The sequence below is a fragment of the Eleginops maclovinus genome, chromosome 7 (assembly GCF_036324505.1).
Source record: "Eleginops maclovinus isolate JMC-PN-2008 ecotype Puerto Natales chromosome 7, JC_Emac_rtc_rv5, whole genome shotgun sequence".
NCBI lineage: Eukaryota > Metazoa > Chordata > Actinopteri > Perciformes > Eleginopidae > Eleginops > Eleginops maclovinus.
In genome coordinates this window covers 12530814-12549041 of record NC_086355.1, presented here as the reverse complement: position 1 = coordinate 12549041, position 18228 = coordinate 12530814, and the positions used below count along the sequence as shown (strand labels likewise).

At 40.3% G+C, this 18228-nt stretch overlaps 1 protein-coding gene across 1 annotated transcript in view; it reads right to left on the bottom strand.

Moving 5' to 3' along the window:
• Window positions 1–18228, bottom strand: part of myo10l3 (myosin X, like 3) — a 50617-nt gene that overhangs the window by 22025 nt on the left and 10364 nt on the right. The window contains 11 exon segments of the mRNA XM_063888279.1: window positions 165–311; window positions 2094–2212; window positions 3142–3271; window positions 3547–3653; window positions 4069–4153; window positions 4299–4312; window positions 4430–4554; window positions 5033–5167; window positions 5360–5547; window positions 6622–6780; window positions 14658–14756. Coding sequence (XP_063744349.1) covers window positions 165–311; window positions 2094–2212; window positions 3142–3271; window positions 3547–3653; window positions 4069–4153; window positions 4299–4312; window positions 4430–4554; window positions 5033–5167; window positions 5360–5547; window positions 6622–6780; window positions 14658–14756 — 1308 coding nt within the window.

Sequence of the window (18228 nt, the reverse complement as noted above, 5' to 3'; positions counted from 1 at the left end):
CTTTCAAACCAGCCTGAAGAGCAGAAGAGATGTCTCATATTTGTCATATTAAATACTCAGTGAGTTATAACTATAACTGCCATTACTCACTGACAGGACATATTGTGTTAATGGACAACTAAAATACTCAAAGAGTACAGCTTCAATCGACGAGTGAACTTCACCTCAAAGTTCTCAAAGCCGAAGATGTCCAGGATACCGATGGACTTGAAGTTGTCTTTTCCTTTTATCTTCTGGTTGATCCTCATTATGATCCAGGAAAAACACTGAGAATAAAGCGCCATGGCAACCGAGTCCCGCGAGTCCACCGCCTGCAAATCATGACACAAAGAGACAAAGCTTACCATGGATACCAAGGTAGGATCAAATAAAGGACACACAACATACAGAAACCACAATAGATATTCACTCAATTATATCAGATGGTGGTTAAAGCAGTTTGAAACTGTGTGTAATTGTGATGGGCTGTGTGAGGCCTCAGTGTTGTGGCGGTTTGGAGGGGAAAAAAGTGTTATGTCAGCATCTGTCTGCAGGCGGCAGGTAAGACAGAGTCTGTTGTCACAATAGACGGCGCCGTTTATCACCTACATCTCCTGAACGTATTTGTTGTTGCATTTTAAAACTCCAGTGAAAACAAAGACAAATGTATGAATGCGTCTTTGTAAATGACTGCCGTAAATACATTATCTTCTTTATTAAAGCCTTGCACCAGGAGAAGACACCTTCACTGTTTTGCCTTTCTTCTCAAATTCTGAAAAATCCAACACCATGTCCATGTTGGACATGTTCCACTACTTCCTGACATTTTTAAGACCAAACAATGAATTGACAATCAAGGCAAATAATCAGCAGATTAGTCAAAAATTGTGTGCATATTAAGTGCTCCACAAAAGACAAACTCAATGAAAAAATCTATCACTCTGATTTTTTCCTGCTGCCGTGGAGTCGGCCTTACAGCAAGACACCATCCGTGTGCAAATATATAGGGCTTGCGCTTGCCAGCTTCACTTCCTCTGCAGGCATTGTGCTTGAATCGAAAACAAAACAAGAGTGTGGCGGTGTGTACTGTATTTGGGACAACAATACTCTTGGGCTTTTGAGTAATCCATCATATGCCCCGTAACCTCTCACAACTAACGGCTGTGAACAGAATGCTGGAGGCTCCAGGATCTCCGTCACCGGGGTGAGAAGAATGGCTGTTTGTCCAGGATGGGAGGTGAGGGGCTAGTGCAGGCAGTCGTGGGGTGGGTGACCCCTGGCCGCTGTGAGAAGAAACCATTCTTACCGGCTCGAGGACGGGAATAATGAACTCTATTAAGAGACAAGCTGCTTCAAAGGCCGGGCCGAACAAGCAGCAGCAGGGCGAGAGCACAGGGTCTTTGTCTGGCGATGAAAAGCCTTCTTGTGAATTTAGTGGTAATAGTAAAAGGTTCATTCTGCATATTCCCAGATATTTATGCGTATGAGTGGGCCCAAGGCTTAACTCAGCCAAAAAGGATTGTGTCATGCGTCAGAATGTTCTTGTGGCATATGGTGAAAAGGATAACACATGCAGATGCAGCCTCGTAAAATATTCACAGTATTTACAGGCAGCGTGGACATTTGAAGGCGAGAGAGAATTATAACGCCAACGTCTTGGTGCCTGGCTGTGCTGCCTCCAGAGGAGAAGGATCACTTCACCCTCAGTCATTGGCTCTATTGTGCGTTTGACTCAGATCACTATCACGATGGCGTTATTGTGCAAGGAATCTGGCAGACAAAAAGCAGGAAATGGCTGGGAGTCACGCAAGGGATCTGGAGGGGCCTGTGGGGGAGAAGTGTGTGTGTGTGTGTGTGTGTGTGTGTGTGTGTGTGTGTGTGTGTGTGTGTGTGTGTGTGTGTGTGTGTGTGTGTGTGTGTGTGTGTGTCACCAGGACAGGGGAGAGAGAGGGAGAGCGACAGGGAGGGAGGGGAGAGGACAGGGGGGCAACAGACAGGCTTCTACTGTATGTTTCAGTGACTTAAATACAAGAAAAAGTAGACTTCTGAACAATCCCTGGGATATAACGGAGTGTGTTAGCTTTAATGAGAAATTGAGTTGTGTGTATCGTTACCTGCTCCACAGTGAGAGGTGAGCAGATCTCCTCCCCTCTGAGGATCATGGAGCGCTGGGTCAACACCTCGGACAGCTGGAAGCAGTCCAGGCCGAGCAGCTCGCTGACATTACTGACAACTGAAACACACATACAAACAAGTGTATTAGGAGAAGTGTTTGTATAACTAATGCCAGTTCAGGTGTCTCCCATTGATGTCAAACAACAAACGTGACATATGCTGTTATCCTATACAGTCTATAGGAAACTCTACACTGCAGTCACTGTGGTTCTCTGTTTTTTGGGAAAAGAGGTCAGACACAGTGAACAAAGGAGCCTTGAGCTCATGTTACAGCCTGCTCAGAGCTCTGTCTGTGAGTGCAATGTCAATCAAACTCAGGGGCATGAGGAATGCAGCGGAGGGGTACAATCAGCGTGGAGCAATTTATCTGCTTCAGAAAAGATAGTTTTAAAAAAAAGATTTCAGCAGGAAGGATTTGTAATTTTAAATGGACATGATGAAATATGATTCCACTTGTTATTAAACACTGCATACATTTTGAATCCAGCACTTAAAGCAGTTGTTTGGAACATTTTCCTCACATTGATGAGTAGCTCATGAGATCAAGCAAGAACTTGTTTGGTAAGCACAATGAGCCCTTGTGATTAAAATAGATTATGTTTTTCAGGAAATGGCTTAATTTAGAAGACTTTAACTTATGTGTAATTCCTGAATCATTTCCTGAAGATTTCCTTGGAAGTGTCCTATAAATAGCTGCCATTCAGCACACCAGTGAGTACAAACATTAATTTGATAGAAAGAGCTGCTCTAACTGAATCCAATTCATTTACTGCAGGAAACTTCAATTTGTGCTGAATTGAAATATTTCAACTTTGGCATTGTGTGTCTAACCTGCTGTCCACTGACGTAAAAGACAACTTCCAAGGAAAGTATTAAGAAATTACAGCCATAAAGCATTTCCCAGATGTAAATGGAGATTTGTGTCTGGATAAATGTAACACACTGTGTATAGTAGATATGTGGTGTCCTCTTAATTCCTTCTCTTACCCCCTTTGGAAGTGATCTGAGCTCCACCAGCCGTCATGAATTCGATGTTGCCCATCTGGAGGACTGCAGACAGCAACTTAAACACGTCTCTGATCTCCTCCTCTGTGAACTCCATCACTTTCAGGGCTTCCTGCGAAACAACACAGACAAAGTTAGGCAACACTTCCCTAGGAACACACTAGACTCATTAAGAATGTAACAGCTGTTTTTTTTTAATTAACTAGAAAACACATTGCCCATACAGCCAACATGACACAATTAATTAGCACGTTTCCCCCAGGCTCTTATTCTCTTGAGGTCTGTCTGGTTCGGTGGCGTTACACTAAAGATAAAGGTGTATAGCGCCCTCTGGGGGTAAAACAAACCACTTACATGAAAGGCATATGTCCTTCATGTTTTCCTTACCATCACACTGTCAAAGAGCTGCTTGTCATCCAGACTGCTGTCCTTCATGCAGCCTGACTGGGTCAGGTAGTGATACGACTCAGGACCCTCGGACAGGAGGTACATGTCTGCAACACACAGATGAGAGGAAACTCAGTTAAGTTAAATAAAATCTTCCACCTAACGATATAAAAAATACATTTTTGTCATTATTTACTCGAGATAGCTTATAAGGTTAAAGATAATATATTAGAAAATGAACAACAAAACATAAACAGTCAGTGCATAATGATGTTAAGCTGTATTTTGTTGATACACTCAACTCTTTCATGTTAAAACAAACAAAAATAAAATGTTGTTTCGTCATTGGTCCATTTGGTCAAATTGTGAATTTGTTTTTGATTATATTTTCTTTGAATCTGATTAATGTCTGTCTATTCCTAATTCGAAGTTGAGTGTATGTTCACGTGTTAAGGTCCAGGATAACCTTGAATTGTGTCAACTATGTTGGTTAACATCTTGTGTGTATTCTTTAGAACAAACCTCTGTGGTCGGTGTCTGCCCCCGCTAACAGAGCATAAAAGATGTGGTAGTTTCTCTCTCCAGGATTCTGTCGAACCACACGGTTCTTAGAGAGAAAATATTTGAAATATTAAGAAGGAATTTTCAAAAGCATTTCATGAGAGATTTTGCTGATGACTGACTGATTGAGTAAAAAAAAATCCGCTTGCTGATCCCAGTCGCTGCAACAGAATTTTTCAATACAAAATTACCTTTTCCAGCAAATCTGATAATTGAAGGTCAAGGACAACAATAAACATTTACGGTCAATAAATCCTTTGAAACAGACACTATGGACACATGATTTCCCTACAGTACATCTAAGTGAACCGTTAAAGGATACAGTCAATGATGCAGCCTCCCTGAATGTTTCCGTTTTGGGAAAAGTGAAGCTGGATGAACTTCCCGAAGCGACTGGAGTTATTGTTGTACACGGTCTTAGCATTTCCAAAGGCTTCCATGATGGGACTGTGGAGAGGGGAAAACATTCAAACAAATAAAAACAATATAATTTCTAAACATTTTGACATATCCCATTAATGCCCATGGTTTGATAAAGATGTGGAAACATACGCAGGTTTTGTTCACTCTGAGGGAAAGCATGCACTCATTGCCTAGTTTGTCACAAATGTTTACCTATATACTGCTTTAACGACTAAAATGTTTATGATATTTGAATGGAATTTGAAATGTACTTAACTATAATGTATAATCATTTTCAGTAAATACATTTCAGTATGGACAACATGCAAGGGTAGATTGCCTTGAGGTCTTCCTAAAGCAGGAAAGACTTGATGAGATTGTATAAAGCTTACGACTAAAATAATTATATAAACTCAAATGCACACATGTAAACTAGAAGGACACTTGGAGAGTGCAGACCTCCACCAATGGCCCATCTCACAATGTTGAAGAACTTGAAAACAATTAGCAGTTGAAACAGTACCTGCTCTGGACGAGAGCCTGCTCCACCCTGGTGGTCCTCTCGGACAGAGGAGTGCCTGCAGAGTTTTGACTCATCACTGAGAGAAACTTCAGCAGCAGCTTGGTGCTCTCCGTCTTCCCGGCACCACTCTCCCCACTGATGATGCAAAAAGAAAGACAGAAGCAGATACATAAATGGAACGATCAAACCTCTTACACGTATTTCTTATTGTCAACTAGGAGTTTGTAAATACAGAGCTTTGAGAGGCAGAGAGGTATCTTGTTGCTTCCAATCGCTTCCAATCATTCTGTATTGGGAGTCTTTTTTTAATTAAATGTGGATCCTCACCTGATGAGAACACACTGGCTGTCGTGTCTCTTCCACAGGCAGCGGTAACACTCATTGGCCACAGCGAAGATGTGAGGAGGCAGCTCCCCCATCTGGTGTTTGCTGTACTGATCGACTGCAGTGCCGTCATACAGGCCTGCTATCTGCTTATAGGGATTTACTGCTGCCAGGATTGAACCTATGTTGGTCTGAGGGAAACAAAAAGACAGACAGAAGTACAAGGAAAAAATTGGAGATGAGTGAGGAGGAGAAAACAATAATAAGAAAAAGATGATCAGTGAAATAGGACAGAAAACACATGATAGAAATGCGTGGTATTTTTTTTACTAAGTTTGCAACTTTTACAGATTGAACAAATTGTAATTACTGCACTCACTTCATTACATTACAGTTACTTAACACTAACAGTTTAGTAGATTCACCCAGTTTCCTGTGACACAGTAAATGTAGCCAGTAATACTCTTAAACTGCTGCACATGGCCTAGTTTACACTAAAGCTGGTCGTATTTTAAGATCTATTCCTCTCTGGGTATGCGCTTTGGGGAAAGGTGACTCACTAAATTGTATTTGTGGGTCATCTTTCCACAATGACATTGTTCTGTGATCCCAAGCAGACAGATCGCTGCAACCCTCCAAGATCAGATTAAGAGATAGGATTTCGGAAAACATAGTTACAGAGTCTGAGGGCAAAGATTATTTTAATATAGCCTGGGTAGTGTTTCAAGAGGGCAGTGAAAATAATCCTGGGATTGAGACAGGGTCAAAGAAACGCATTCAAAGTCCTGCATTCTTAAATGAAATCCGGCTTTGAAAACTCTTCAGTGCATTACAGTAGATAACTACATTTTGTAGTGTATGTTATATAGCATTTTATTCCTTACTCGGCCTTGCTTGCGTTAGTTGGGTTTAGTGTTTTTCTTCTCAATGTCCTCTGTCATGGCCCAACAACAGTGTTAACTTTATTTAGCTGTGCAGTTTGCACCTGGAATGCCATAGCAAGAATCTGACAGGAAGTGTGTGTCAAGCTCCCAACTTCAAACACAACAAACCCTATTGTTGCCTTGCATTAACAACAACTCCCATTTCCGGTAGATGTTTTTGATGGATTGAGATTTGATGCACTTTGAAATCTCAGTTTAGTTTGTGCTGAACATTCGAGGTGCCAGAAACATTGCAAACCTGACCGAGACAGCGGACCCCTGTAGTGCAGGTACACCGTGGTGGTCAGTGGTAAACGTTCTCACAACGGAGTGGTGCCTTACATAGATGTTGTCTTTCTTGTAGCGCAGTAGGAGGTTGTGCATGATGGCAGCTTCATGCAGCTCTGCCAGTGTGGACATGTCCTCCACTCCATGGATGCTGCTCGGGTGCATTGGGTACACCGTCTCCCTGTTCAGCTCTGCCTTCTGTAGGTAGATCACCTGAAACACACACACCCAAAGAGTTAACTTTCACCATCTGGTATGAACTATAAGTTCTTAAATGATCTAAGCCTGTATAGAAAACACACACATTATTCGTGGGTTATAAACTTTATTTTATGGTGGTTTTCAGTCAAAAGGCGACAGTTTGTCCACTGGTACACTTGTTTCAAGGTTTCAAGGTTTCAAGGTACACTTGTGGATGGACAAATAGTAAATGAATCGCCCAAGTTTTTATTTTTTCAGGAAAAATGTCAGAAATGCAAGTTGATTTCTCACTCTTTTAGGTACAGTATATCTCTTATTAAAATTACTATCTAAGGGTTGTGGACTGCCCAAACAATCACGATGGTCTAAGGAAACTAGGATGGATAATTTTCTAACACATTCGGGCCCAAATTATTAATACAGAAAATAATAATCTATAATGACAATAACTGTAAAATTGCAGCCTGTTTTCAGTATTATGAATGACAAAATACTAATCTTTTTTCAAAGGTTTGTTAAACCTCCCTGAAGGGCAGGTAGGCAAGTTATCACAGATCCTGACTGTTCCACTGCAACCACGGCAAATGCATGCATGAATGACGGGCAGATCCAGGTGATGATAAAGGAATAACTGAAGTCACAATGACAGACTGAGTCCCTGATGGGCCCCTGTCTGTGCCTGTTGCCAGCATACCTGACAGGTAGAGAGCCCCCTGTCTAACGCTTGCCTTGACATGTCTCTTTGATTCACTTTGGATTCACTCGCTGTATGAAAAATCTCTCACAATGTCACATTCCTGCCAAAAGACTTTTAGGATTCAGCCGAAAAGTGAATGTGATGATTGGACATGTCCTTTTCTGGAAGCTAAAGCCCCATTTTTCAAGTTTTTACTTGAAGCACCAGTCTCTACTGTGGCAGTAAAACAGGAAAACAGTCTCTCATAAACCAACATGGATCCACAGAGAGTCTTGTAGACTTCATGGCTATCATAATGCTAATGGAAGAGACAGGAGATGAGAAATCTTCAACGGTGATGGTCACTTGATGGGAAGCAACGTTTGGATCGATACTGATGGGCAAGGAGCTGTGGCTTGTGGTGTCCCAGTGCATTACGCTCTTTTGGCATATTCAAGTGTGTCCCAGGTGGGAGCATACACTGGTTTCCCAGAACTGCTGAAACAGCACAGAGAGGCTGCAGGGAGAAGATAATGATTGTGTGTTGATGAAGGTTTAAAAGAGTTATGGATATTCTAATTAGATCCAACTACTGAATGTGAAACTCCAAAAATCTGATGAATGAAATAGCTTTTTCTTTATTTTTTTACTATTTAGCTTTGAGGCTTTGAACACATTACTGCCTTATTTTTGCCTGTAGTACATAGTAATATTGATTAGTGCATTGTTTATAAAAGTGCCATAAGAAGAAAGTCTCAAAACCTTCAATTTCTTTCTTTTTAACACTTCTTGTCATGCAGTGGTCCGAAATATGTCCAGAGTAAGCATATATTATATATTTATAAATAATATATGACTAATACGATATATTACCTTAGACACAGTATTTATCATTTCTTTCTTCTCAGTATGTGGAATAATAAACTGACTCTGGTCTGACAGCCACGTTAATATCAGCTCTAGATGGCCATTAGAGAATGGGTGTATGCTGAGACAAAAGCACAATAACAATGCGGTCATCAGTGGGTTGTTACATGTTTTTGTGGTATTAAGGTTTGTGAAAGGGTGAAGAAGACCTCGGGGAGAAAAGAAACACGTGCAGTGATGTCATCCATAGAGCAGAAGCTTGCAGATTTACAGCCAGATGTCCCTAAACATTCGGCCTGAACCCCACCCTCTCCTCTCTGATAAATTGGCCCTGATTCACCAGGCAATGCCTAACTGACTAATAAATCAAACAGGCATTTCACTCGTTTTACATCCTTAACCTGTGTTTTAATTTTACACTCAATTACATCACCCACATATTGTGATTCATGTCACTATCAACACCTGGGCTCTTCAAGCATCAAGTGATATCATACAAAACCATAAATTAGTGACAGTGAATAAAATAAGAGAGTGAAACAGCAAAGAAAACACATTTTATCATAAGAAACAACATTATTTGAGGCAGATAGAATATCAATTAGGTAATAATAGGTAGGTAAGATCTTTGAAGAGATGTTCATGAATCATTTTGTCATTTTACATGTTGCACTTATTTTAGAATGGTACAAAGTAGGCATAGCAAAGCAATATTTAGTTTGCAGTATAGCTATGATACAGACTGAGAGAGACTGTAGCAGCAAAACTACTAAAAGTCCTGAACAGAGCGATAACGTAAATTACATTGCTTATGAATTCAGCTTTTTGAAATGTATAAAGAGAGGCTTTAAGGATAGAGGGTACATGTTGTTGCATTGCATTTGATAAAACACTGCATATAATATGTTCCTTCATATGTATAGAGAGAACTTACTAACAACACTTTATTAATATATTTTATTGACACACATAAGCAGCCTCTAATCAATCAGCTCTAATTCACTTTCTATTGAAAATGATGAAGAGATAATTGTGTCTGAAGGTGAAACACACTAAAGATATCTTAGACACTTCTGTTAGCATTCTCTACATTCCTAAAGAGCACAGGTACAAAGATTCATTGAGGTGGCCTGGAGCAAAGATAATATATATAACACATAGCTAGGAGAGTCTACAGATTGATGTTACACTCTCGATTTCCATGAAGACCTCAAGTTTCACAGGATGAAAACAAATACTGCTGCTTTAGCATAACACACAATGAGCTGCATGCTCGGAAAGCCACCGTAATTCTCCTACAGAAAAACATATAACACAAGAGAAAGGAACTGCCTCCCCATAACGTTATCTGCGTGTGCAGATACTCTCCAGTATTTGTTTTTAGTCAGAGTCTAAATCATATGATGTGGCCTTTGTTTTTGATCTTTGGATAATTCACCGTTCAGATTTCACAGAAAAAGCCTCGGGGGACTTTTTAGGCCCGAAACATCAGAGAAAACTGAGCAGGAGTTTATAAATCAAAGAAGGTTTCACATTCCTCTGTTTTAGACCCACTGTTATTATCTATCCCGCTGCCTGTCTCAGCAATATTCATTTATATGAATAACAATTTGATTCCAGATGATTTACAACATTGATAACAACATCAATAGATGCAGCTAAAAGGAAACTAAAATGGATTATAAGAGTAGATATGGTCTAGACACCGACTGATCATCTTTAATATTTCCATTTATAACCTAAGGTGCAATAATGTTATGCTAGAGTCTATTATAAATATTACACATCCTGGTATCTTGCAGGATCTAGAGAGCAGTGAAGGTCCATGTGACGCTGCTTATAAAAGCCTGACTTACCCAACAGTGATGTAACACAGTGTATCGTCTGTTATTGGTTTTCCACTTCCAAAAACAAAGTTTGGATCCATGGATTTGCTCTGAATTAATTATGAAAAACACATGAAGTATAACGTTTATTTAGAGCACAACTTGCCTCTTATAAAAGGGGATTTTGTTTCAGACAATTATCAAAGTGTTTCACATGTGGATGCAGGCCTCATCAATGTTAATGATTTGAGCGATGTCATGAGAGATATTCAAATGCCCCTTATAACACAATGTGACTTGTCATTGATTAGTCCAAATGTCCAATTTACAGATCAATTCTGTCCAAATGAAGCCTGGTGTTGACACACAGACCGGACAAATAAACAACACATCTGAAACTTTAGCTGTTTTGCTTTGAGTCATTTTGTGACAAATCTTTTTGATCAACTGAGGCTGACGAGACAGACAGATGTTACTCATGCATTTCCTTTTCCTTTTGCTTCTTCATTTAGTTCTTACTTCCTTCCTTCTCTAATAAAACAGACTAAAAAAGAAGCCCACCACATCTAGCTCTGGCGTCCGGTCCGCTCAACAAAAAAAAAGTATGCTCAAAAACACGTGGTGGATAAGTTAATATACTTAACCTAAATGTTGTCATTTTGATCATCATAATACAAACCAAGAGCTGGTTTATTATGATATTATTAAGACATACAGCATATATGTTGCATAGAAATTTCAAGATTAAATTGAAAATTAAATATACTGACATTTAAATATAGCAAGCTGTTTGAACAAAAAAAATCTAAGCAATAAATAGAAAATCAGCAACTATTTTAGTATTCATTTTTAAGTTATATTTTATGCAAACATGAAAACTGTTTCTGTAGTCCTGGGTTTTTTGTCTTAGGCGGTAGTAAAATGGACTGTTTATCAATTTAAACAAGCAACTTATTGATTGTGAAGGGCATTGAATAATAACCATAATAATAATAATAGTTGCAGCACTACTGAGCAGCGAAAAAATATTGAAATGTTGACTTTTTTATCTATAGTTCATTTCTTTAGACAGAAAATTTGCCTTTTTGAAAAACAAAAATTGCAGTGTAAAGGTTCAACACAATGGTACAGACTAAATCACATGACAGAAAAGCAACAATCTGAATGTGAAACTTTGTTACAGCTGTAAGGCTGTTCCCTTTTGTTTCCTCCCAGCTGAAACCACACCCTGCTGCTGCTTTGTTCGGTCAGCTCTGCTGAATATTCACATGTAGGCGGCGTCAGCGTCTGTGGCTCTGAGGCCTTTTAGTGGCAGATATATTCAAGCCTTTAGAAATGACACATGGGCAGATTCAAAATCACAGGCTTGTGAACACAGACACTGTCTTGTTTACCACTGCCTGTTTCTGCCTCCTTTCTGTTACTCTCTGTCTTACAGTGAATCCATCTGCTGAAGGGGGGTCCCTCCCAGACCCCTGAGACATGGGGGGAGGATGGATTCAGGAATATTAAAGGGAAAAATTGTGGAAACAAGTAACACAGAGAGAGTTTTTCATTACATCCTGTTCCAAAATCCGACAATGGAAAACAGCAAATGTAAATCTTAAAAACATTTGTTCAGCATATTCAGAGATACTCACAATAATGTTTGTGTGAGTATGTTATTTCTGTAGCCGCACTCGTGAACACACATGACACTCATATAATGGCTCCTTTGACCAATAATCCAGAAAAAACTGAGGGGCCATCAATGAGCCATTTCAAACCTCAGACACTGTTTGGCTACAGGCCGTAGACAACTTCAGACCAAATGTTGAAAGCAAAGCATCTCCCCAAAGAGTAAACCAATGACTTTGTTCGTTGTGTTTTATTATTTTGAGCACAAGATGAATAGAACATCTCATCCAAAACCAATTCAGCAGAGGGGATCTTTTATCTTCAGCAATAAAACTAATGTGGTATACTTAAACAAACTGACAAAATAACGATTTAGGACCTTCAACCAACATGGGTATCCAGAAGTGTTTGATTTATGACTGGTTTAAAATATCAGCTATAGCAATATTATGTAATGTATGTGTGAGGTAATTGATGCATAAAGATGTCATTTAGGCCTCTTAGACTGATGCTAGGCCTAAACCCCAATTTATGACACATTTCAATCTCCTTTTATTGTTCAGTGAGGCACAGATGATATCACCAGCAGGAGCTACTTAGTTCAGGTGACAAAGCCTCTTCATGCTTTTCTTTACATGTGCGTCCCCTCTGGCGATAGCTCACACACTGTTAATCCAGCTGGTGCCATCTGGCAACAAAACACACACTCTCAGACACTGATTGATGCAAATACACACAAAACCACAAGACAGTTATCTCATCTTCAGGGTGTCTGCCGTATCTTACTGGTCCACTCGGGACACTGCACACCGGAGAGGAGACAGTGATGAATGCTGATATGACGCCTAATGTGACAGCAGCCAGGTCAGCCTGTTAGGGTTGAGGCACTGTGGGTTAATACACACTCTTGAGTCTGCAAGATGAGCACTCAGGCAGGGAGCTGCACCTTAGTCTGAGCACCGGAGCAATGGACAATGGTAAATCCCAACCTCCCCCAAGGGGAAAATTCTGCTGGGGTGAATTTACATTACAACCTTTGATACTGCACACGGGTGCAGACACACAAGAACACAGACAAGGACCGACAACAAACACACATACATAATACCCTTTAGAGGAGCTGGGTCAAATAAACACTACCACTGAAATAAGGAAATGCAAACAACCCTCAGAAGATTTGTCAACCGGGAACATGGGATGACATAAGGTCAACCAGCAATCCTGAAGTCAGAGACAGTCTTTTTCAGTCTCACATTCCTCTCATTCTTGCGGCAGAGCCTTAGACCATATGTCTGGCTTGATGACCAACAAAACTGGAGATCACATGTGAGGATCATATGATACAGTCCAGCTTCCGCTCAGCTGTAGCGCCACGATCCTACACCCAGTGATGTCATGTTAACCAAATGTTATTTCTTTAAATCCTACTCAGGGTGGTGAGAGCAACACCCAATGGTAAAAAAAGTAAAGTATGATTTTTCTCCCCTGTGAATCATCTAGCTGTGATAGATGGTGTTCCATCGGTCAGAGTCATCCCTGCCCCTTTGACTGCCCATAGCCGACCTCTCAGACTGAAAGAATGCCCACCACATAGACATCAAACACATACGCTCAGGATGAGTTCATATGTTTCCTCTCACACATCGTATATAACTCTGTACCTTCAGCGCACCACCCCCAGCCAAGGCTCAGCTGGAACAACACATCATCACATATACCAAAAAGGGGTGCAACTAATATTTGCTTTCACAATCGTAATATTCTCATTATTTTCTAGAATGATTAATTGTTTGGGGAATAAAATGTCAGCAAATAATCAGGCATTTCTATGCAGTTTTTCAAAGCCCCAGGTGATGTCTTTAAATGTCTAAATCTCTTGTTTTGACGATTTTTTAATTAAAATTACTTAGAAAATCAAACAATTATAAAAACTGTTGGGAATAATCTGTCAATAAACTATTTAGCGCACATGCAATCCATTTCCACAAAGAAAACAAATTCAACAGCTTTACATACTCTCATTCATCTGACAGCCTTCTGAATGTGAACAGGCATGGACACCATTGAAGAATTATTTCGGGGGGATGACTTGTAGTTGGAAGGATGGCCGTGTGACAGAGTCTGGGTGCGGAAATGATGTTATATGAAGAAATCTTGAAGACCAAGTCAGTCCTTGGGCCCTACCCTGTTCCTTCCCGAAGCCCTGACCTGAACAAAGACCTGCGGCTGGGAATGGACAGTTGGTCAGTCAGGTGCTAAAAGACGATCAAGGACGCTGCTTATAAGGGTGGATCAGTACAAAGGCTAGATAAGAATGGTACCGGATACTCATTTTTGACCTATGCTCCACATTTGACTGGGAATTTTTTTTTTAACTGTCCATTGCCGCCTCTGCCTCTCCCTCCCCCTTTTTCTATGCTTCTCTCTCACTCCGTGTCTCTCTTTCTCTCTGACAGGATTTCCTCCAGACACAAAGACCACCATGCACTGCCAAACAGATACGCTCGGGCCAATGACTTGGACAAGGAGCCCATTCCTGTCATTCTTACTTTATTACAAAAGGTGTTGATCCGACTGCTGATCCGTGGGATGAAACATGTGTGCAAACAATTAACCTTCTCACGTCCCCCTTCCAAGTTACTGTACAACCCTGTAAATTATAAATGAAAGACGATTGCATCTACACTACATCCACTAAAGCCTGTAAATGCATTGATGTGTCCTTAATGTGTAAGTGTTGCCTTTTATTTTGGCTTTGAGAGGTTTATAAAATCATGTGGTAACAGTCCTATATAATTAAAATAGCTTTACAATTCAGGCACACTGGGTCGATGCGAGTGGGATGTTTTAAAGTGCCTCTTTAGCAGCCCTAACACTTCAGCAGCAAAAATAAGTCATCTTACCTTCCCATAGTCGGTGTTGAGGACCAAAGATGAATCATCACAAGAGCTGATGGTGGAGGGGAGGAGCTGCTCTTTGTGCCTCAGCCAGACACGGGCCCCCTGCAACACAATAGCCAGAAAACATCATTAGCATCTGGATACAGGGCTCATATTTATTGGTGCAGTTAACATTTTGTGTAAGATGGTCTCCTGCATAATAATTCTTAGCTGGAAGTGTTGAAAATCAAGCTTTTCAGTGTCATTATAATATTATTCAGGGCATGGAGTAAACACTAAATACTGATCAAAGGGTGTCAGTGATGCTTGAGATATATTATATAGACTTTCAAAACATCTTCTTGTTGTTCTACTGTCAACACATTTCAAAACCATACCAATAACAGTCCATCTGTCCTTACTTAAAAACCTTACCCTGTCTTTGGTTTATTTTTCTCATTCATTAATAAAAAACAATGGCTCATCTGATGTGTCGAAATGGTAAATTAATATGTTCTTTATATTTGTAAGTCATAAACATTTTTGAATTATAATCAAACAGGTTAAAATAATAAATTTGCCTTGGATTATTTCAGCCACGGATGAATTCTTATTTGGTGCTGTAGTGAGCATTTACATCTGCAGGAGAGTATACGTGGGAATAAACCAAAAATACAGTCAAACTGAACTACAGCGTCTGCAGTCATAGAAACTAAATGCAGTGATGTGGCTCACTGCAAAAACTGGAGGTCAACGCCACAGAGAAATGAGCTTCGCCAGGCTGAACTGTCTACTTTTATACTGTATTTGTTTAACTCGACTTTTGCATTACAATCACATTTCAGGGACTAGGAAAGGCAATGTTCAAACCAAAGAAACATTTCTAGGTGTAATATAAACATACCAGGGAGGTAATAGCTGCTCAGTTAGAAGAGACAAGAGATATTTTAGAAAAGCAGGGATTACTCTTCTTCTCTTTTTTCACATTTTTCTCAACATTGCACATCACTCTCTGCCACATGCTGCCTCACCACACTAAACTGGCACAGCTATCCTCTTATTTAACTGTCATTGCCTTTTAGTCGAGAAAAGCAGTTTGTCAGGCCTGCATGCAGATGGTGTTTCCGAGACTAAAACTACAACTCAGTCAAACACACTCACTAAAACTGTCAAAGAGGCTAAAAAGACTGATGTTTCATCTCGTAAAATAAATAATGGACCCAAGTTAGCTCGTGGCACTTTAGCAAAACAATCATGACAAATGTTTCTGTCTACCATCCTTCCTTTTTTTCTATATTTAATTCATGGAAACCGCAGCACACTTCTTGCCAGTTGTCCCAGCTCAGATCCTGGGTACAGACAGCGATTATCGGCAGCAGTACAGCTGATCTGGACGGCCTGGTGTCCTCTGTTTGTGTAGCCATGTGTAGTCACTGACCTTCCCAGACATGTTTGTTAGCAGCTCAGTGACCAGGAGCAATAACAGGAATCTGAGGCTGATTGCTCAGACTGGCTGTCATTTCCTTACAGTGGTGCGAGATACATTAATAGAACCGACTGGGTTTCGAAAAGTAAACATTGTAAATCTTAAACGATGACTAAGTCAAGTTTTAAACAATGAAATGTAAAATTAAACTTTTACATTTTAGGAAAGAGATGATTGATACCACTCATATCTGTCTGTTGAATGTAAAGTCGAAACCAGCAGATTGATAGCATAGCTTAGCATGAAACTAACCTAGCTGTTCTATTTTTGTTTGTTTTAACTGTAAAAAATAAATAAAAATAAAAGTGCTAAAAATAAATTTTGTGATTGTATCCTAGGTTACAAGAGCGATCCTATCACTTAACTGTAGGCTCTCAAGAAAGCCAGAAAGTGTATTTCTTAAAATCTCAAGCTTTTCCTTAAAGAAGCCTGGGTTCTAATCAACCCACAATCCTTTGCAACATGTTCAGTCTCACAATTTGAATCTCCAGCAGCACTAACACAAAAAAATAAAAAACAGAAATAGGACGAGCACTTTGAAGGAATGTGCCCTGTAAGTTACCCTCGCTTGTAAAAAGCCTGTCTTTGACAAAGTAAACACCATTAATCATCACCACCATTGAAGTGGCCAGAGGAAACACGCAGCAAAGAGAGTTGTGTGTCCAACAGAGCATAAAACTGAACAGATCAATATGCATGGATTCCAGTAGGAAACCTTATACAAGGTCACCACTTTCAGACATCAATCCTCATTAACAATTTACAACAGGCAGCCACATGTGCGTACACACTCTCATCCATGGGGCACAAACGTGTTGCCACCAGGGTCAGAACAAAGATCAAGATGCTTTTGTTTAATAGCCTGTATATTTATGTGAAACATAATCTGCTTTAATGGCAATGAATCACAGAAACAAAAAGGAAGTTGATTCAATAAAGAATTACCAGTCAATAAATTCACTTGCTCAGTGATGATTGGTCTCTATTCTTTTCTGACTTTGTGATTCAGGCTTCCTTTTTGAACAAAGGGTCACTCAGTCCGACCAGCCAGTCTGTAAACCTACTTCCATCATCAAGGACTTCTTTTTTTCTTCCAGTAGGCTAATGGAGCACAGCTAAATGTAGCTCTCTCAAACCACGGGGGAGAGCGGTGAGTGGGATGAAGGGGGTCGTGTAAATTAGGATGAGGCTGAGGGGAGGGGGGAGGCAGGAGGGGAAAGAGGAAGGGTGCAGGCACCTGATAATGTCCCGCCTCCCATTGTCTGAAAAAAGACGCAGGCAGACAAACAGAAACATCAGGATGAAAATATAACAGAGGCATTCTCCAACACGTGCCTGCACATTATATCAGTTTTAATATGAGGTGATTGGTGATTTCCACACCAGTGTCTGCCTGGTACAAGCCTGGCATTCATGGCCTATTCAGGGAAAAGCCGCTTCACGTGAATTGCAGAGGTCTAGTGAGGAGATTAATAGTGTTTACTCTATAGATTTAAGAAGATCAGTTGCTGTTATGTAACTGCAAATCACAAGGACTTGAAATCAGCAGTGTTGCCGGTACTCTTCGTTGTTCTAGAAGCTCTGTGTGCCGCAGCAGTGGGGCTGACAATATAAAGAAACATGCAGGGAGTAGGTTGTAACAAAAGAAAGATTATAAGAGATGTTACACGGTGGTAAAACAGCGGGCAAGCCATGGCATGAATGGCTCATGATGCTGTGTGTGTCTACACCACATCGCGGTATTGCTTCATCTTCTGTGACGCAAATATTAAAGCACAATTTTCCAGGACTTGAAAGGTTCAGTGCTGAGTCAGAGTCTCAGAGGTTTTCCTTTCCCATAAACAAACACAAGCTCTGTAACAATTTAATGGAAACGGACAGATAAAACTCACCACACAGCACGCTCATTGCAAATGGTGCAAGAATTCAGAGACCCAAAAGTTCCCATAATTTCTGTTTAATTAAATGAGTCAACACTATATGGTTAAACCAAAAGGCAGCCAGCTGGGTAATAAAGATGCCAATTCTGGCTTGGCTTTCTCCATCAGTGCCTGTGCACTGTGTGTAGTGACCTGGTCTCTGGAGAACTGCCCACCAGCTACTATTATC